The sequence below is a fragment of the Astyanax mexicanus genome, chromosome 18 (genome assembly GCF_023375975.1).
Source record: "Astyanax mexicanus isolate ESR-SI-001 chromosome 18, AstMex3_surface, whole genome shotgun sequence".
NCBI classification, from domain to species: domain Eukaryota; kingdom Metazoa; phylum Chordata; class Actinopteri; order Characiformes; family Acestrorhamphidae; genus Astyanax; species Astyanax mexicanus.
Window position 1 is genome coordinate 39627089 of NC_064425.1, and position 21930 is coordinate 39649018.

Below are 21930 nucleotides of genomic sequence, written 5' to 3' on the forward strand. Positions count from 1 at the left end.
ACTCTATAAGTACACTGTACTCATTCTCTAAAACCCGGCTGTATTATAAAGCGTGACCACATTTCGATTGCAGATTTAATGTTTTTGTACAAAACCTTTGCCACAAAATGTACTCCATAATAACCCCTGTCTGTAAAACTGCCACTAAGAGTTTAAAGGGTTAAAGAAGAAAGCTAATCACCTAGTAAAACTCCTCCCTGTCTCCAGCTCCTCACTCAGGTCCTTCCCACTTCCTCCCAGCCAGCCGGCTGACCTTTCAGATCTCCATTCATCACTGGCCATCCCAGCCTCCAGCTCACGCTCCTGACTCCACACAGACCAACCCTCTGATTTAATCTCATTAATTAGAGTGGATAATTAATGAATACATGAGGAAATCCAAGACCTAAGAATAGTATTTAATTAATCTCATCTACAAAAGTTTCTGACTGTCCAGTGAAGGATCTTCTACCAGCTACCAGTGTGTCTGGATTCCTGGAGCTCCAGCATGATGCCCTCAAGCCTGTTGCTTTACTGGTTCTGCTGCTGGACTCTTTACTCAGCACCAGTGGCCTGGACCAGTGCAGTGGACCAGCAGATCATCCCTGAAGAACTTAACGGGAACACTGCTGCAGTTCTGGAGGATGAATTGGATAATCAGGAGAATATTTTAACTCAGGTAAAGTGTGTGAGAACTTTCTTTAAAATAATGTTATTGAAAAATTGTGAGATGTTTGTAGGTTCTGTAAAAAAAAAAAACTATACAGCTATGAAATTAAATTTCTAGTTAATTTAAATATTTAAATATACATACGTTTCACTGAAAATAGCCAGGAAACTCACATACCAATACCTGCACTCTTTAAATAAATCCTTTTTTCAGAATGTCCAAATATTAGTGGACACCCCTTCTAATGAGTGGTTAGTTACTTAGTTAATACACTTAGATAGTACACTAATTAACAGTGCACAAACAAAATGTTTCAACTAATAATTCATTGATAATAATGATAATGAAAGTGATGATGATGAAAACTTATAACTTTTGAAAATGTCCCTACATCTCCGATTGTTCCAGTGGTCTAAAGCACTGCCACTAGGTTCGGGAGATCACTGGTTCGAATCCCAGTCATGCAGCTCACCATCAGCTGCCGGAGCCCTGAGAGAGAGCACAATTGGCCTCTCTCTGAGCGCTCTTGTCCCTCATCACTCCACAGGGTGATGTGGATCAGCACAAGGCTGCGTCTGTGAGCTGATGTATCGGAACTTCACTTGTAAAAAAAAAACAGCTATACAGCTATGACTTTTTATTTTTTTAATTTATTGGTTGGTTTCCCAGCACTGAAATTAGGGGTATACTATTAAATGGTAAAGAATTTATATAAAAAATATATACTGCAATGTGTCAACCAAAAATGGAAAATGGCAGTGGAAATGGAAAGTAAATGGACAAAATAATTTATCAAGAAAAAATGTTTTTTTTTTTTTTACATTTGACATGAGTTCGGTACATTTTAGTATGTTACACATGTTTATTGTTTAATAAATATTTTAAACAAGGTTGTCTAATTACTTTTTCATTAAAAAAGTAAGACAAAATGCTGGTGCCATCTCAAAAAAAATATTATCAATGAAAAGTTACTTTATTTCAGTAATTCAGTTTAAAATGTGAAACTCATATTATATAGATGTATTAAACACAGGGAGATCTATTTTAAGTGTTTATTTATTTTATTGTTGATGATTAATTATGGCTTACAGCCAATGAAAACACAAAAATCAGTGTCTCAGAAAATTAGAGTGCCAAGTCCTGCTGGAAAATGAAATCCACATCTCTATAAAAGTTGTCAGTAGCAGAGGGAAACATGAAGTGCTGTAAGATTTTCTGGGAAAACAAAACTGCACTGACTTTAGACTTGATAATAAAACACAGTGGATCAACACCAGCAGATGACATGTTTTCCAAACTAATCAAATCAGGACCCGTCACCATTCTGAGTTACTCCATGACAGTCTGGCATGACGACAAATGCAGTTAATGGCAATGATGTTGACATGATGTTAAGGACGTTCATCATTGTAATGGTCTGCGCTCATGCAGTTCTGCGACGTACAGCCGTCTGCCAACAGTGTTGGCACTAAGAGGGTGACTTGTTAAGGGCATCACTGCTTGTTGAATGTTCACATTTGTGGCTGTTGGGAACTCTGCACATGTCGGGAATCCATTGGTTCTCTCTATCGATGGATGGTGCAAATCTCCCTGAATCTTCATGTCGCTGGTGTGTGCCTTCTTCTGTTCACTGCCGCCAACAGCGTTCTGTGGTGATAAGATCTGACCCCTCTGGTACTCAGTCCCTCCAGTTGCTGGGACTACTTTGGATCTCTTCTCCAAACTGCACTAACAAAGGATTTAACACAACAGATGCACTTATATAGTCAGTCGTGTGCCGAGATAAGCTCCGCCATGTTTACATCACAAGCACGTCCGACTTTGATGTATGATGTCAAACCAACCCACCAAGTGTCATTCCTGTTCATTGATTCTTTTGGCGCAACTTTGATTAAGAGACTATATATACACTGATATGCCAAATGTCATGGAAAGGTCTCAGCATGTAAAATGTTTTATGGCTAATAATCTCATGGAAAGATTTTGGAACTCCAGAACCTGTGTAAACCTGTGAGGTGTTTTCTTGTGAGTGAGGTTGAAAACACAGTTTAATCAGTTGAGATTTTCCCAGAATTTCAAAGTTGGATGGTCAGCTTCACACTAAGAAAAGTAACGCTTGTCGCTGGGGCTGTACCTTATATTGAGGTACAAAAAAGTACCTTTCAGTGAAAGTCCTTTTTTGTACCCATGGTTTTTGTGCCAGTAAAGAGTGATTATAAACTTTATCATCAACTAAATATGGCTCAAAAACTTGATGATCGAAAATTGTCTGGCTTTCAAATAAAAAATGTGCAATTAAAATATATATTGTTTATTAGTACAGTGATACAGAATACTGAATGTACCCTTTGGCTGGTTAAATGGTACAATTTTGTACTTACTGCTGTTAGAAATTACTTTGTACTTCAGAGGGAACAAATCTGACCCTGTAAAGACCAACATTGTACTTTTGAGGGTACAATTATGAAGAGTGTACCTTTAAGTACAAAAAAGTACTCATATCGTACCTCTGTTTTTTAGAGTGTTGAGCAATAGACCAAAATCAAATACGACATACACTTTGCTAGTTAAAAGCTGATAGCTAACCAGTTAACTTACATACAGTGTACTCCATGTTTCTATCTCGATGTCCAGCTTTAAACCACCTTGACCAGCTAGAAAAAGTATTTTTGAGCTGGGATGCTAGATCATGAAGGGTGAAAAAAATGTTGCTTTTTTTTTTTTTTTTTTGTTCATCTAAATCTGTAAAAGATGGGAAAATGGTGTAATATTGCTTTTTATACTAAGGACATGTACATACATATTTTCAATTCACATTAAGAATCAGATCATATTTTCCTTACTTAGGTGAACTTACTTACTTACATGAACCTATCGGCTGGGGGAAATTAGCAAACAGCATTGTTCTGTTGAATGGCAGAACTCCATCCAGTACTTTTGGAAGGGATGGGAGTTGGGGAGTTGAGGATGAGGTGGGGTGGTGATGATCCATCTAACATCCTGATCTCACTAACACACTAACGCTGCCACAGCAAAATCTAGTAAAAAGTCTTCAATGGACAGAAGAGACAGTTACTCCAACAAACTCTTTGTAATACCCTTGATTAAAAAAAAAGCAGAGAACATGAGCAGATGCCCCAACACTTGTTTAAAAAGGCATGATGCTGATCTAACTGAAGGTCTTTTCTGGTCTCCTCAGCTCTTAGGGGACTATGATAAGGTGAAGACGGTGTCGGAGGGGCCGGACTGCCGCTGTAAGTGTGTGGTCAGGCCGCTGAGCCGGACTGCCTGCAGGCGTATCGAGGAGGGGGACGGCAGGGCGGAGGATTTTTACACCGTGGAGACGGTGACGGGGGGACCCAACTGCAAAAAGTGTGCATGCATCGCCCCGCCCTCAGCCCTGAACCCCTGCGAGGGAGATTACAGGTTCAAAAAGCTCCAGGAGGCGGGGCAAACTGATATCAAGGTAAAGCTAATATCAACCAATCAGGATCTAGAATAGCGGGCAGAATGCCACATGTCATTTCAATTACAATGTGATTACAGTGTTCACTTATCTACATGTTTAACCATGAATTCATAGTGGATACTGAATGGTTTATAATAGATACTGAATCATTCATAGTAGATACTGAAGAATGCAGAGTAGTTACAGAATAATTCATAGTGGATACTAATATTTTATTCATTGTAAATACTGAACAATATATATTATATTTATAGTCAACTATGTCATTGTAGTTACAGAATGATTCATAAAGAAGAATCGGAGGAAACTAATAAATAATTTAAAAATTGAATAATTTATTGTATTAAGAGAATGATTAAGAAAAAGATACTGAAGAATTCAAAGTATAGACACTAAATCATTTATATTAGGTGCTGAGTAATTCATAGTGGAAGCTAAATAATTCATAGTGGATACTGAAAAAAGTCATACCACATATTGAATTATTTATGATAACCCAAAATAAAACATAGTAGATTATAAATATAAATAAATAACAAAGTGGATAATGGGTAATACATTGCAGCATATAATAAATGTTAAATTCATTATGGATACTGAATTTTTCATAGTAAATACTGAACAATTTAAGGGCACACTATAAAAATATTAGCATATACTGAATAATTCATAGTGGACACTAATAGTTTATAGTGGATACTAAACAGTTTATTACTAATACTGAACAGATAATACAATAAAATATTCTATTATTGTTACAGAATGATTCACAAAGGATAATTACAATTAATAAATAATTGTTAGTGGAAACAAAAACAATTATAGTAGATACTAAATCATGTATTGTACTAAGAGAATGATTTAGGGTAGATACTGAATAATTCATAGTGCACATTTTGAACAATTATGGTTCATAAAAAAATTAGGTAACACTTTCTAAGAATGTCATCTCTATAAGACTCTATAAACATATTCATAACACATTGTAATGCATTCATAAGGCATTATAAACATGGCTATACATATTTATAAAACTCTATAATTCATCATAGCCATGTTTATTATGCATCATGAACTGTGATTATAATGCATTAATAGCTGTGTTTATAACGTCAATACCCAGAAACTCAGTCCCAGCTTGTTGACTTTATCATGACTAAAACAGCTTCCAACTCATAAACACACCCTCAGTAATCCTATAAATATATTTTTAACCACTCATGAATTATACTTGTCTTGAATATAATATAACCTATAGTCAATTATACTGTATTATAACAGGTCTTTGTGCGCTCTAAGTAAAGTGACAGACTTTCATTGTGGGACTAGGTTTTTAATGATATATATATATATATATATATATATACACTATTTTAACATGTATATCATAAGCATAGCTTGTAATGTATTATAATCACAGGTCATAATGCTTAGTAAACATGGCTATAGTGGGTTATGCATTTTTATAAATATTTATAGCCATGTTTATAATGCCTTGTGAATGCATTATAATATATTATGAATGTAGTTATAGAGTCTAATAAAGATGATATTCATAGAAAGTGTTACCAAAAATGATAGTTCTTACTAAATCAAAATAAAAACTGAATAATTGCTAGCAGTTAATATACAGATATAAAGCTATTATAACAGATCAATATGTACAGAATAAGTTATACAATTAATAATGAATTAATGCACTTTTCATGAATTAAGCTCTCCACTATAATGGATCTACTGGAGGGAGCTTTCTATGGGATGGATCTGTTAAAGCTGCACTCAGTGACCACCAAGCTTCTGGAGCGCGTGGACAACATGGAGAAGGTAAATAATGGTCTGCTGGTCTGCTGGACTTCTATTAACGAACCACCTTAAATGTCAAAAAGCAGTAAAGCTTATTTTTGATAATGGACATATAGGAGTTCTCAAAGCTAATGCTACTGCAAATGAAAGTTTGGGTCATTCTAGATTTAAAGTCAGTTGCTACTCTAGTCTCACATATGTCTTATATACTGTATATGTAGCTGTAACATCAGGTAAACATACATGTTTGTCAATAAATGTAATTTATTGTATGTATTTATTAGATTCTCTGTGCGCATGTTTGAACGTTTAACACTGGACATATATTTGCTCAGTGGTTTACATCTAGAGGTTCCAGAACTTTTGTTCTCACAAAATTGCTCCCAAACCATCTCTCTCCAGACGTTCTCCATAAACATGACAAAGGAACGAGGGAGTGTGAAAGGAGAGAAAGGTCAGGGGAAAGGGTCGCGAGCCCAGCAACGCCTGGAGAAGAAAAGACGCCTGAGCGAGTTGGAACCTTCTCTGCAAAAGAAAGTGGCGGCAGCTTTCTCTAACTCTGAGGTAAAGTAGGTTCACTGAGTAGTTTGGAAAGGGCACTGGGTGATGTATGGGTTTAGAGGGGTGGGGCATAAGGGAGAGCTAATTGGGTTGAGCAGCAGCAGTGTGCGGTAATATTGTTTGACTGATTTGCATATTTTGATGTGTCCGCATACCAAAGTACATGGAAACATCATCCACACCTATAGCACGGATGAACCTGAGAGGGCGCTGCAGAGGCGGAAATTACCATAATAAAAGCTTTTTTGTTTAAAGGTTAGGAAATGTGTATAAAAAATGTAAGCAGGACTGGAATGTTTTATTACTTCAAAGAAATACATTTCAGCTATGAATGAAACACAAATATGGTTTAGGGTTTAGTGGCTCTTTAAACCTTTTATATCTGGTTTAAATATGTCTTTCACATTTTTGTATTAATGTCAGAATCATGTAAGAAAATGCTACTTATTTCTAACTTTATTTATTTATCCTTGTTTTAAATAATTTAATCTACTGAATTTTCTTCCATTTTTCTCCCAATTTAGCTAGGCCAACTGTCCCAACTATACTTTGCTTTATATCCCCCATTACAAGTAATACCACAAGATCAGGAAGGTGAAGACTAGCACATGCCTCCTCCGATACATGTGAAGTTAGACACCGTCTCTTTTTGAACTGTTACTGATTCAGCATTGCCGAGTAGCATCACAGAGAAAAGCGCAGCGACTCGGTTCTGATACACCAGCTCACAGATGCAGCCTTGTGCTGATCAACATCACCCTTAGAAGTGATCTACCCACCCAGACAGAGCAAAGCCAATTGTGCTCTTTTAGGGCTCTGGCAGCTAATGGCGAGCTGCATGACTGGGATTCGAACCAACAATCTCTCAATCATAGTGGGAGCACTTTAGACCAAAATCAAGTACAATGGAAAATATTCAATATACAGACTACATTTAATAGGATTTTACTTGTTAAAATATAATTTTTGAGGTGCAAGCTTCTGTTCTGATACATTAGCTCACAGACGCAGCCTTGCGCTGATCAACATCACCCTTAGGAGTGATCTACCCACCCAGACAGAGCAAAGCCAATTGTGCTCTTTTAGGGCTGTGGCAGCTAATGGCGAGCTGCATGACCAGGATTCGAACCAGCAATCTCTCAATCATAGTGGCAGCACTATTGACCACTGGACCACTTAGTGTGTTACTTTATTGGCAGATATTTTTGCCAAGTTGGAAATGTTTACTTATTTTTTACAATATTACTTGATAAATCTTACCATGGAAAATATTCAATATACAGACTACATTTAACAGGATTTTACTTGCTAAAATATCATTTTTGAGGTGCAAGCTTCTAAGCCTGGGACACACTGGCTATCTCTTACCTCCACACTCATTCCATGGTGGGATCCATTGAGGACAGTGATTTTCAGAGCCGGCGGAGACTCACGCTAAGCTGCAGCTCTGTGGAAAGTATTAGCTGACTTTGCTGTGTCAGCCTGGCAGATCTTTCAGTACAGTATTATTAGATCAAAGCCAGCTGCCCCACAGCCCATTCAAAGCAGTCATCCACACCGCAAATTCCCTCTTATTGAAATGAAATATGTTATTAATACCACCACAAGACGGAGAGATGGAATCTAGGTTAAATTAAAAAAGCTCTCTTCTGTGTTTACGCAAATCTGATTCATCCTCTTTGGCCGTGAATTAAACAGCTTTTCCGCCGCTGTCTTTGGTTTGCAGAGGAAGTATGAGGAGAAGTTTGTGGGGGTTCAGGGCTCCGGCAGACCCCTGCTGAAGAGGAGCCACTCTGAGGGCCCTGAGGAGCCGAAACCTGCGAAGACTAAAGTGGGACAAAATGGGATGAGCATCAGGAGTGTGACCTTCTACAAGGCTGATACTGAAGAGGAAGAGGATACAGGGGAACAGAATGGTCAGTATGCTATTATGATTTCTTTTACATTGTACTTTAGATTCTTCTAAGCAGCACATTTATCTTTGAAGACAGATCTGCACACTCTTGGTATTTTAATCTCACCTGGAATAGTTTTCACAGCATCTTGAAGGAAGGAGTTCCTGGAGGTGCTGAACAATAGTTGCTGCTTTTCCTTCACGCTGTGAAGCTCCAGCTCATCCCAAATAAATCACCTCAAATCACCATCTCAGTTCATCAGCTTTAGATCAGGGGATTGGGTCAGGTGGAGGACTAACACTTTTTTACTGTTTACTACAGAATTTCATTTGTGTCCCTTAATTATTTTAATGTCTTTAATATTAATCTACAATGTAGAAAATAATTTAAATTCAGAAATAAAGAAAAGCACTGAGAACATGAGAATGTGTCCAAACTGTTTACTGGTATGGTAAACTAAAATGACAAATTATGATAGGTTGAGACTGTATTTATTTGATTTATTTGAATAATGTACACCAATTCCTGCATTTTAGGCATTTTAAAAAAGTTGGGACAGGGGCGATTCAGGGCTAGTGTTTTTTTTTTTTTTTAAATATAATATAATTGCACTTTAGATGTTTAAAAACAATGTTCCTCAAAGAAATATTAGAAGGGACCTGCATATTTATCACTTTACAGCCCATAATATAATTAAACTATTAAAAGAATCAGGAGGAATTGCAGTGTGTAAAGGGTAAGAGCACAAGCCTAAACTGAACACCCATAATTCCAATTCCTCAGACACATCTGTATCAAGAACCACCATTTAACAATAGCTGATAGAACCACGTGGACATCTGGCATGGGCATCTGAGATGGACCTTCACAAAAAAATGGAATCAGAATTGCAGATAATTGCAGGGCGAGACAGGGCTCAGACTAGCAGACACGAGGAAAGTTGTTTATTGACAAAAATAGCAATACAGGGAATAGTCAAAATGGTCAGGGTCAACACCAGTATACAGCAGCAATGGGGAGCAAACATACCATAAACAAAATAAAAAGGTCATACATGAGCAGGCAATATCACAGGGTACAATCAATAAAGTTAGAAAACAAAACAAAGTTGTACACAAGAGGGTAAACAAGGAAAACCAGCAATACTCAGTTAGGGGTGTGTGTGGCGTGAGGGTGTATTTATATGGGTGTGAACAGGTGTAACCAATATTCCGGTGATTGACTTCCTGGAGGTGCGTATGCAGTGACATGTGATTGTGTGAGGAAGTGACATCAGAGTGTGATGTGTTCTGGGTAATGTAAAGTATGGAGCCTGGAGATCGCAGGCAGAGCTGAGTGTGGTAGATACGGGTGCACTTTTGTGCCAGGCTTGATAGAAAAAATATGAATGCTTCATCCAACACTTTTTTTTTTAGTTGAGGAATTGGGGATGAGTTGAGGTTACAATTATACAATCCTAATCCTGACCTTAATACTGCTCTTCCTGCTGAATAAAATCAAATCTTTATAGCAATGCTTCAAAAAGTATTAGAAATCTTCTATTAGAAAGCCTTACCTGGACAGTAGAGACAGTTACTCAAGCAAAAGTAGGATCAACTCTTTTTATTACCCTTGATTCAGATAAATCAATGTTGTATGTTGAAATAGTGAGGAACCACATGTGGAATCTGTATTGGATCCCGACATCTGTTTTATCCATGTGTTTCATGTTGGCACTGCATATGGATTCACATCAGGATCAGTGATGTGAACAGAAGGGGTTAATCAAGGGCCAATCTGGGCTGTATGTTGTATATGGAGCCCAGATGGGACCCATGTGAGAGTATGGAGAGCTGTAATGATGGAGACTGTTTGAGAAGCTCAGCTGGGTCCCAGTAAAAACACATACTGGACCAGTCTAAAGTTTGGACAAAGCTTTTCATTCAGCTTTTCCTACATTCAGACTATGAAGGAACACAGAAGGAATCATGTAATAACTTAAAAGTGTTAAACAAACCAAAAAATACTCTGTGAAGAAGCATTTAGGTGATCTTATCTGGGGCGCTTTTAATTAACTTGCGATTTCTGAGGCTAATAACTCTGATGGACGTATCCTGTGCCACAGAGGAAACTCTTGCTCTTCCTTTCCTGGGGCAGTCCAGCTGAGTGCCAGTTTCATCATAGCATTTATAATGATTTTTGTTTATGCCCCTTTGAATTTTTTTTGGATTGACTGATCTTCATTTTTTAAAGTATTTTTTGTCCTTTACTTAGTTGAGTAGTTCTTGCTTCTCATAATATGGATTAGAACATTACTCAAATAGAGCTATTCACTGTATACTAACTCTACTACTACTCTTCACAACTTTACAACTGATGCTCTCAAACACATTAAGAGAAAAGGCAAGAAATTCAAGCAGGGGCGTCGCCTGGCCTGGGCTTCCAGGGCTTTAGCCCCGAATGATTATCCAGTAGCCCCGAATTGTTTCCCTTAACTCAGCTGTATTATTGATGAGGAGACAGGCCACTGACCTCTGTGTGAAAGGAAAATCATTGTTTAGGCAAGTTTGAGAAAAGTATAAAGTGAAAAAGAAAGTTGCAAAAGTAGTTAGTTTTATTAGGTGAGTTGTGAATGTTGCAAAATTAATGTATTTTAATAGTTCAGAGTTAAAATTTCTCAATCTCAAATATTGCATTGTTACATGAAATCCATTGTTGGCGTATTGTTTTGCATACTATATTGAGGAAAGGATTTACTGATGGAATATATCTGTTCCATGTCCTTTAGTTAAAGCTCATGATACTATTTTTAGGTCACCAACAGTCATGGATCTTTACCTACCCAGGAAACACCCCTGAATTCAAGTAATTAACTCTTGATAAGTTCAGCACAGCTGTTAACTGAAAGCTGAACATTCCAAGTGACTTTACCTCATAAAGCTGACTGAGAACAGCCAAGATGTGCAAAACTGTCCTCTAAAATATAAAACATATGCTTTTCTTAATAGTTTGGATGAACAGCAGAGACAATAAAGTTTGAAGGGAGATTAAAAATTAACATTTGATTGATGGTAATTAAACCATTAACGAAATGAAATAAATTGATTACATTACTTGTTAGCGCCATTTCTGTCTCAGTTACAAATGGGGTTTTCCCCTAAATGATTACACTAAATTCTAAATCTACTCTTTTTACTCTACTCCACAGCAGCGACGGAAGAAGTCCTGAGTGGAGATGGTTCAGTGGACTTAGTAATAGAAGACCAGATCCCCAAGCAGCAGCAGACCGCCCCCACTGCGGCCACAGGCCCTTTAACCACAGCCACCGCGGCTCCAGAACCAAGACCCAATACCAGCTCTCAGATCATCAGCAACTCAGCTGATCCTCTGGACAGACCGACCACCACAAATCTGCTCACCGTCACAAAACTGCAGCAGCAGAAAACCCAGGAGACGACTTCCACCAGCTCCACAGCGCCGGCCGCCCACACCACCTCAACCACAGTCACCACACAGCCGGCGGCCACCAACAAAGCACCATCCATCACCGCTCCATCCCAAGCAACAAAACCAGCACCACCACCCAACTCCAACTCTAACTCAACAGATGCTGAGAAAAAGCACAAATCCAGACTCACCTGGGACGAAGGACCTGCTGAAACAACCACAGTAACCCCAAAGAACACCGGTGAGTCCAGTCTCAAGCTGCAACACAATCTAACTCAATTAAAAAAGCAGAAACAATGTACTATACAGAAAGTTTGGGTACTGTATCACAATCTAATTACATTAAAAAAGCAGAAACACTGTACTATAAAGAAAGTTTGGGTACTGTATCACAATCTAATTACATTAAAAAAGCAGAAACACTGTACTATAAAGAAAGTTTGGGTACTGCATCACAATCTAACTCAATTAAAAGAGCAGAAACTCTGTACTATAAATAAAGTATGGGTACTGCATCACAATCTAACTCAATTAAAAGAGCAGAAACTCTGTACTATACAGAAAGTTTGGGTACTGTATTACATCTCTCATCTCATCTCATTGTCAACCGCTTAATCCGTGAAGGGTCGCGGGGGGGGGGGGGGCTGGAGCCTATCCCAGCAGGCATCGGGCAGAAGGCAAGATACACCCTGGACAGGCCGCCAATCCATCGCAGGGCAGACGGACACAGACAGACAAACAGACACATTCACTCACACCTAAGGGGCAATTTCAATCAAGTTCCAATTAGCCTGAACGCGCCGTCTTTGGACCGTGGGAGGAAACCGGAGGAACCCGGAGGAAACCCACGCAGACACAGGGAGAACGTGCAAACTCCACACAGAAAGACCCGGGTTGCCCCAGCCGGGAATCGAACCCAGGCCGTCTTGCTGTGAGGCGGAAGTGCTACCCACTGCGCCACTGTCCCGCCCCGTACTGTATTACAATCTAACTCAATTAAAAGAGCAGAAACTATGTACTATAAAGAAAGTATGGGTACCACAACACAATCTAACTCAATTAAAAGAGCAGAAACTATGTACTATAAAGAAAGTATGGGTACCACAACACAATCTAACTCAATTAAAAGAGCAGAAACTCTGTACTATAAAGAAAGTTTGGGCACTGTATCACAATCTAACTCAAATAAAAGAGCAGAAACTCTGTACTATAAAGAAAGTTTGGGTATGCATCTAAGTCTAACTCAAAGAAAAGAGCAGAGAAAAGGTACTATAGTTAAAGTGTGGGTACTTTATCACAATCTAACTCAATTTAAAGAATTGAAAGTGTGATATAGTGAAAGTATGGCTACTGTATTACAATGCAACTCAATCAAAGTAACTGCACTATAGTGAAAGTATTGGTACTGTATCCAAATCTCAAATAAAATGAAAAAACTGCAATGTGAGTGTACTATAATACAATCCAGCTCAAATAAAAAAATATAAATAATAATGTTATTAACCTTTTAACTCTATTAAAGGTATGGCTACTGTATCACAGTCTAACTCATTTAAAAGAGTAGAAACAAAGTAAAGAGTAAAGAGCAGAGAAACAGTACTATTGTTAAAGTGTGGATACTGCATCACAATCTAACTTAATAAAAAGGAACAGAAACTGTACTATAGTAAAATTATTGTTACTGTATCCTAATCTAACTCAATTAAAAGATCAGAAACTGCACTATAATGAATGGGTGGGCACTGTATCACAACCCAATAAAATAATAGAATTTGTACTGTTCTAAACTTATGGGTACTAAATAACAATATAACTGAACTGAAAGAGCAGAACATGTACTATACATAAAGTATGGCTACACTCTAACTCAATTAAATGAGTAAAAAAACTGATGTAGTAAAAGGAAGGGTACTGTATTACAATATAACTCAATTGCAGGAGCCGAAACTGTACTGTAGTGAAAGTATGGGTGCTGTATCCCAATCTAACTCAATTAAAAGAGCAGAAACAATAGTGAGTGCATTAACTCAATTAAAAAAAAGTGTGATATAGAAAAAGTATGGCTAGTGTATCACAATATGACTCAATGAAAGTAACTGTACTATAGTTAATTATGGGGATGTTTCTTAATCTCACTCAGTTAAAGGTTAGACACTGCACTATAGTCAAATAAAATTAGTACTGTTCTAAAATTATGGCTAACTGAATTAAAAGAGCAGAAAATATACTATGCGGAACACATGGGTACTGTTTCACAATCTGACTCAATTGCAGGAGCAGAAACTGCACTGTAGCAAATGCAGGGATACGGCATCATAAATGAACTCAATTAGCAGAGTGGAAGGTGTGCTATATTGAAAGTTTATTAGTTATTTTATAATAATGTATCTCAAATAAAAGGTGGAAACTGTCTTATAGTGAAAGAATAAGAACTGTATCAAAATCTAACTCAATTAAAAGTGCAGAGACACTGTACAATATGTGGGTACTGTATCCCAAAACAAGTCAGTTAAAAGAGTAGAAAGTGTGCTATATTGAAATATGGGTAAAGTATTACAATCTAACTGAAATTGTCCTACAGTAAAAGTAAGAGAAATGTATCAAAATCAAACTGTATCTCAATCTAACTCAATTAAAGGTATAGAAAGTGTGTTATAGTGAAAGAATGGGTGCTGGGTTTGAATCTAACTCATATAAAACACTATGAACTCGACTTTTTCAGAGAAAGTATAGGTACTGCATCATAGTCTAAAGCAGCAAACTGTACTATAGTGAAAGTATGTCACAGTATTTGACTAGACAATGCAAAACCATATGCTGCATACATTACGAAAGCATAACTGTGAAGAACAATAGTAGTGACCACATGGTAATGTGTTGTTAATAATCAGATGCATTGTATGTAAGTGTTTATATCTCTTTTTATGGTTTTGTTATCTGAAGGTGTTTGTAAGGATACGTTGTCCACTATCAGCGATCCTGTAACACACAACACATACGGTCGTAATGAAGGAGCATGGATGAAGGATCCGAAAGGAAACGGCAACGTCATTTATGTCACAAACAACTACTTCGGCAGTAATCTTCTGGAATTCAGAGATATGGATACGTTCAAACAAGGTAATTACTGATTCAGTAACTTATCACATAATACATCATGTAGTAACTTAAAAGTGTTAAACAAAGCAAAATAATCTGTAAAGCAGGTTTTAGGTACTCTTAACTTGAGGGTTCTGAAGCTGGTAACTCTGATAAACTTATCCTGTGTAACAGAGGTAACTTTTGCTCCTCCTTTCTTGGGGCGATCCTGATGAGAGCTAGTTTCATCATATCGTTTTTGATGGTCTTTGTGAATGCACTTGGGGATATTTATTTCTTAAAGTAATATTTTTCTTTATTTAGTTAGGTAATTCTTGCTTCTCATAATCTGGATTAGAACATTACTCAAATAGATCTATTCACTGTATCTCACCAACTCTACCTCTTCACTACTTTACAACTGATGCTTTTAAACACATTAATAAAAAATCGTAGTAGTTATCTAAAATGTAAAACATTTTATGGTTTGTTTAATACTTTTTGTTAACTAAATAATTTAATGTTTTTCTTCATAGTTCATTTATTAATGCAGAATATTAAATATAATGAAAAAACACTGAATTTACAGTCTGTCCAAATGTTTGACTGTTACTGTAAATCTCTTATATGGACACTATATGGACAAAAGTAATGGAGCACCAATTATTCATTGGGTATTCTAAAATCAAGGCTGTTGGAGTCTCTACTGAAGAAGATCTCAGACTTTCTTGTAGATTTGGAAGCATTGCCCGTTCCCCAACGCATCCCATGCGAAAGTATTGGATGGAACGCCATCATTCCAGAGAACACAGTTCCACCACTGCTACACAGCTCAATTCTGGAGGCTTTATACCCCTCTAACCCACGCCTGGTATTAGGCATGGTGCTAATAGATCCAAGTTTATTTATCTGCCCCAAAGAGTCCTATTCTTTTGGCAGTACTTCTCTACAGGGAGTAGATAAGCTTTATGCGTGCATTAGTACATCTGTGTCAGCAATGGGTGCAACTTGAAATATCTATATACTGCATTCATTGATAAATTTTGTCGCTGTCCTATGAACACTTATCTCCATTTTTGTTGATTTTACATAATTTGAATAGATAAACTGTCCCTTACACTGAGCCAAAATTTTTTGATGAACGGACCAATAGAAACTCTTCATAATGATCTGAAATAAACTCTTTTTACATTGACTTCCATTAAAATAGGTTTTTTTTCTCTCCTGTAAATTTGCTGTTTTGGAAATAAGTGTTTTTCATTGGACAGTGATGATTTGCGGTATGGTGTGAATTAATATGGATGTTTCTTTTTTTTTCTGAGGACGTTTAACAAACTCCTACAAGCTCCCGTATAACTGGATCGGAACGGGTCATGTGGTCTACAACGGAGCTTTCTACTACAACCGGGCCTTTTCTCGCGACATCATCAAATTTGACCTGCGTCTGCGGTACGTAGCAGCCTGGACCACCCTGCACGACACTCTGTTCGAGGAGGAGGAGGAGTCCCCCTGGAAGTGGAGAGGACACTCGGATATCGACTTTGCTGTGGATGAAAGCGGGTTGTGGATGGTGTACCCGGCTCTCGACGAGGAGGGCATATACCAGGTCAGCTGGCATTATCAATAATCCTAATATCCCTTTTAATAAAATTAATAATCATGTATCATTCATTCATAAGCTGTAGGTAAACAACAGTTCTTATTTCTGCTTATACTACAGTTAGTTCCGACCTCACAATCTGATTGGTTGAGAAGTGACCTAGCCATGCTGATATATGTGATAACATCACGGCCTTCTCACACTAAACCTGTATCACTCCGCAGACGCGTTGCCAAGTATCGCCGTATATACACAGGACACCCGCAGCAGCGTTAGCTTAGCACAGGCTAGCACTCAGCCGTGGCACGCTCGCCCACAGCCCGCAGCGCTGGCTCGCCTTTCGTGGAAAAAAGGGAGAGAAAATCGCTCGGTTGCTGCTGTCTGACAGCCAGAACGCTAACCAGCCATGCTAGGCTAAGCTAAGTTAATGCTGAGCTAAAGCAAGCTACGCTAACCTAACCACAGTCCAGCCAACTAGCTAAAACCGGCACCATCCAGCAAAACAAGCAGAAATGCAGTATGAATCTGACAGTAACAGTAGCAGAATGATGTTTTTTTTTCCAGTATGAATCTTCAATGAGAATGGCAGTACTAGTAGCAGGATGATTGAATGTATCTTTTTTTTACATTCTAAAAATGATTTTAAAATCCATGCTCTGACATTTCTATCTATTTTATTATTATTATTATAATTATTAATGCAGGAGGTGATCATCCTGAGCAAGATGAACCCCTCAGACCTGCAGAAGGAGAACTCCTGGAGAACGGGCCTGAGGAGAAATCGCTACGGCAACTGCTTCCTGATCTGCGGCGTCCTGTACGCCGTGGACAGTTACGACCGCATGCACGCCAACATCTCCTACGCGTTCGACACGCATACCCACACGCAGATGGCGCCGCAGCTGCCCTTCATAAACAACTACACCTACACCACCCAGATCGACTACAACCCCAAAGACCGCAGGCTGTACGCCTGGGACAACGGCCACCAGGTGACCTACGACGTGATCTTCGCTTATTAATTACTGTACGGGGTTTATAGTATCAGATTAGTAAAATACTGCTCAGCACTTTTTGTATAAAGTATGGATTTAAGGAGTCTCAGTGGATTGTGGATCAGTCTACGTCTTTAGTATGTTTTCTATGATTAATATGTCAATATTTTTATGAATTTAATGTTCAGTGTTTGTCTGGTTGTGTGAAGTGCATGTCTGTCTGCCCTGCTGAAAAAAACAGCCAGTCCAGCTTAAGATTATAAAGCTGGTTGACCAGCGTTATCTATTCTTGTTTAAAGCTAAGCGGGTCAACCAGCTTCTGTAGATAAAGAGAATCCATTTAAACAAATGAAACAAAAATATTCGTTTTTTTATTTATTGAGACAAATGATCCCATGTTACATATATGTGAGTGGTAAAAGTATGTGAAACACTAGGATTAGCAGAAAATTTGCTGAAAGGTGATATTAGAGTCAGGTGTTTTCAACAAATTGGATGATAATCAGGTGTGGGTGGAGTTTGTTTTATTTAAAGAACAGGTATCATATTTCATATGTTTGTGAAAGTGTATTATGGCTTGAACAAAGGAGATTTTTGAGGACCTCAGAAAAAGAGTTGTTGATGCTAATCAGGCTGGAAAAGGTTACAAAATCATCTCTAAAGAGTTTGGGGTACCACTTTATAAGACTACCTTTATAAAGGGTTTATAAATGGTTTACAATTAGTTTATTAATGGTTAATAACTAGGTTGTAAATGCCTAAATAATTAATAATCAGTTATAACACATACGTAGAAAGGGCAACAATATAGATGACTGTGGGTTCACTATTTGGCAAACAACAGGTCATTGTTGCCCTTTCTACGTATGTGTTATAGCTGATTATTAATGATTTTTAAGGCATTTACAACCTAATTAGTAACCATTAATAAACTATTTGTAAACTATTTATAAAGGTAGTCTTATTGTAAAGTGGTACGAAGTTTGGAATCCACCAATCCACAGTCAGACAGACTACAGTGTACCAATTGAGGAAATTCTAGACCATTGTTACCCTCCACAGGAGTGGTCGACCAACAAAGAGACATCACTCCAAGAGCAAGGCATGACATCAGTCTCTGAGGTCACAAAGGAACCCATGGTAACTTCAATGCAACTGAAGGCCTCTGTCACATTGGCTAATGTAAATGATCATGTGTCCATCATCAGGAGAACGCTGAACAACTGTGATCATATGGGCAAGACAGAAGGCTACTGGAAGAATGTTTTTTGGTTTAAATAAAAAGCATTATGTTTGGATAAAGGAAAACACTGCATTTCAGCACAAAAACCTTATTCCATCTGTGAAACATGGTGGTGGTAGTATCATGGTTTGGCGCTGTTTTTTTGCTGCATCTAGGCTAGGATGGCTTGCAATCATTGATGGAACATTGAACAAAGAAAAAAAATCAGGAGATCTGTCTATGAACTGAATCTCAGGAGAAGGTGGGTCATGCAGCAAGACAATGACCCTAAACATACAAGTTGTTCTACTAAAAATGTTTACAAAAGAATGGCAAAGTCAAATTCCTGACCTTAATTCAATGGAAATGTTGTGGAAGGGCCTAAAGTGAGCAGTTAATGTGAGGAAACCCACCAATATCTCAGAGTTGAAGCTGTTCTGTGTGGAGGAATGTGCTGAAAAATGTTTGAAGCCAGTGGGCAGTAGTGATCAACAGTTACCAGAAACATTTAATTGGAGCTATTAGTTCAGTTATTGAAGGTGGGTCACACCAGATACTGAAAGCAAAGGTTCACATACTAATTTTCCTAAACAAATAAATTAATTAGTATAATATTTTTGATTTATTAGTTTAACTGGGTTCTCTTTATCATATTTTAGGACTTGTGTGACAATCTGATGATGTTTTAGATCCTATTAATGCAGAAATATATATGTGCTGGTATGCAAGTAGGAAGCAGGTTAACTGCCTGAACAGTTTTGTTGTTGCCAAACATGGATGACCTACTGGTAAACCAGCTTGGTTATACTGGTCATGCTGGTCTTCATACTAATTCATACTGGCTGACTAACTGGTAAAGCAGCAAAACTATCAAACTCAAAACATAAAATAAAAACATACCATATTCTGACCAATATCTAAGCTCTAAGATCTAAGCAGTCATCTCAGAAAGGTTTAGATGGTTAAAGCTGGTTTAAACTGTGTTTTTCAGCAGGGTTCTGTGTGATTCAGTGAGAGATTGTTCAGTCTAAATGGGCCAAAACATTTACTGAGATGTCAAAGACAAAGTTCTTACTGTAACTGCATCCAATGTACTGTAAATGACTGTTGTATATACTGTAGTTATTTAAAATAAATCTGATGACTGTATAAGCTGTTTTAAATCATTCTTACTAACAGTACCACTCACAAATACCAAACACACAGTTTATTAACAAAGGGGCTAAGCTTACAGGAGTAGTATGGGACAGGCAGGATCAGTAACAATGTGGCAGCAAATACAGTATAAACAACATACCAGTGTAGTGTAGTAAGGCAAAACAGGATCATACACAGTAAATGCATCAGAGAAAGGTAAAGGCAAAAGAGTAGTTAAAAATATAAAAATAGTTCAGCAATGGAAATAAACAATAGAGAGGGCAAGGCTAAAATTGTTAGTCTTAAACAAAAACAAGTGGGTAACAAAGTTAACAAACAAAGGATATGCAATGTTGAAGAGCTAGAAAACTAGAATAAATACACAAACTGAGGGGTATTTATACTAGACAGGCCAGGTGAAAACAATCATTAACTAGGGGATCGGGAATGCCGAAGCATCATGTGGTCAGAAGAGTCAGGGAAGTCTGGTGTGAATGCATGCTGGAGCTTCACACCGTGAAGAAAAAGCAGCAACTACTGTTCAGCACCTCCAGGAACTCCTTTCTTCAAGACGCTGAGAAAACTACTCCAGGTGACTCCCCCTCATGAAGACACTGAGATTAAAATTTAAACCAAGAGTGTGCAGATCTGCCCTCAAAGATAAATGTGATACTTAGAAGAGTCTAAAGTATAAAACATATTCTGTTTACAGAATAATTCAACATATGTTCCTTTCTAACTTTTTAATATAGCTTCATAATAAATTTACTATGTAAAAAAATGATAAAACAAAAGCAAAAAACACATTGAATGAGAAGAGGTGTGTCCAAATGTTTGGTATTATTTAAATCAATATAGGAACTCTGGTCTGCTTTAGGTTTCTTCTCTTCTACAGGAGAGTCTTGAAGGAATCTCAGAGTTTTGGACACCAGAAGAGAGTTATAAACAAATCCAATGTGAACAGGAAAAGAGAAAATGAGGGATTAGAGTGAATCGGCCGTTCCGTCATTATCTGTTTTATCATATTTGACAACATAAGATGTTGAGAGTCGTCTGGGAGGTGAAAAAAGTGACGTTATTTGGCATCCATCACTTTCCCAGCACAACACACATCAACACTAGTGTGAAGGATGAGCCCCGTTCCTTAAAGCACCTGCAGAATCCATCACTGAGCCCCGGACAGCTAGGCTGGCTTGTTTTAAGCAGACTGACAGAACTCCAGGGAGTAAGTGAAAACTGTAAGATACACTATGACATGCAAACAGACATCAAAACCACTGTTAAGAGCCATTGGAGCTTTGCTATTTCAGGGGTGCAGCTACTATACCTACTTACCTGCTTGTTCATCCTGTTTATTGTTGATGAACTACACTGACTTTATAATAAAACACAGTGGATCAACACCAGCAGATCACATGTCTCTCCAAACCATCACTGATTGGTGAAAACTTCACACTAAACCTCGAGCAGTTTGGACTGTGTGTCTCTCCACTCTTCCCCCAGACTCTGCTCCCTTGATTTACAAATGAAATGTAAAATGTACTGATGATCAGTGGTGGTTTGGAGAGACATGTCATCTGCTGGTGTTGATCCACTGTGTTTTATTATCAAGTCTAAAGTCAGTGCAGTGTTTCAGTGTTTTCCTGGAAAATCTTACAATCTTACTTCATGCTTTGCTCTGCTGACAACTTTTATGGAGATGCAGATTTCATTTTCCAGCAGGACTTGGCACACTGCCCACACTGCTACCAAAAGTACCAATTGGTCTTAAATATTATTCTAATTTTCTAAAAACACTGATTTTTGGATTTTCATTGGCTGTAAGCCATAATCATCACACAACAATAAAAGAAATAAACGATTAAAATACTGTAGATCCCTCTGTGTGTAATATATCTATATAATACGTATATAAATTCACATTTTAAACTGAATTACTAAAATGAAGTAACTTTTCAATGATATTCACATTTTTTGAGATGCACTATTATATTCCTTTACCTACAGCAAGTGGTAGTTATCAGGATGTGTGTGTGTATGTGTGTGTGTCTACTGTGTCCTCATTAAAAAGGTATGCCAAAGAAGAGTTATGAAA

At 37.7% G+C, this 21930-nt stretch overlaps 1 protein-coding gene across 2 annotated transcripts; it reads left to right on the top strand.

Moving 5' to 3' along the window:
* Positions 1–268: 268 nt before the first annotated feature.
* On the top strand, positions 269–19850 carry olfml2bb (olfactomedin-like 2Bb). Of its 2 annotated transcripts, none has more exons than XM_007245055.4 (9): positions 269–658; positions 3849–4115; positions 5835–5942; positions 6324–6485; positions 8209–8398; positions 11565–12044; positions 14747–14923; positions 16204–16487; positions 17186–19850. In XM_007245055.4, exons 1-9 carry the CDS (start codon positions 488–490, stop codon positions 17501–17503), a joined length of 2157 nt encoding a protein of 718 aa, XP_007245117.3. In that variant the 5' UTR covers positions 269–487; the 3' UTR covers positions 17504–19850. The 2 variants fall into 2 exon arrangements, with proteins under 2 accessions (XP_007245117.3, XP_015460239.3); XM_015604753.3 differs by having other exon boundaries at positions 11568–12044.
* Positions 19851–21930: the final 2080 nt, after the last annotated feature.

Coding starts and splice junctions, on each gene's coding strand:
- olfml2bb (XM_007245055.4), top strand. CDS start 488: ATGATGCCCTCAAGCCTGTTGCTTTACTGGTTCTGCTGCTGGACTCTT. Junction 5,943..6,323: donor GCGTGGACAACATGGAGAAG/GTAAATAATGGT, acceptor ATCTCTCTCCAG/ACGTTCTCCATAAACATGAC. Junction 6,486..8,208: donor CAGCTTTCTCTAACTCTGAG/GTAAAGTAGGTT, acceptor TTTGGTTTGCAG/AGGAAGTATGAGGAGAAGTT.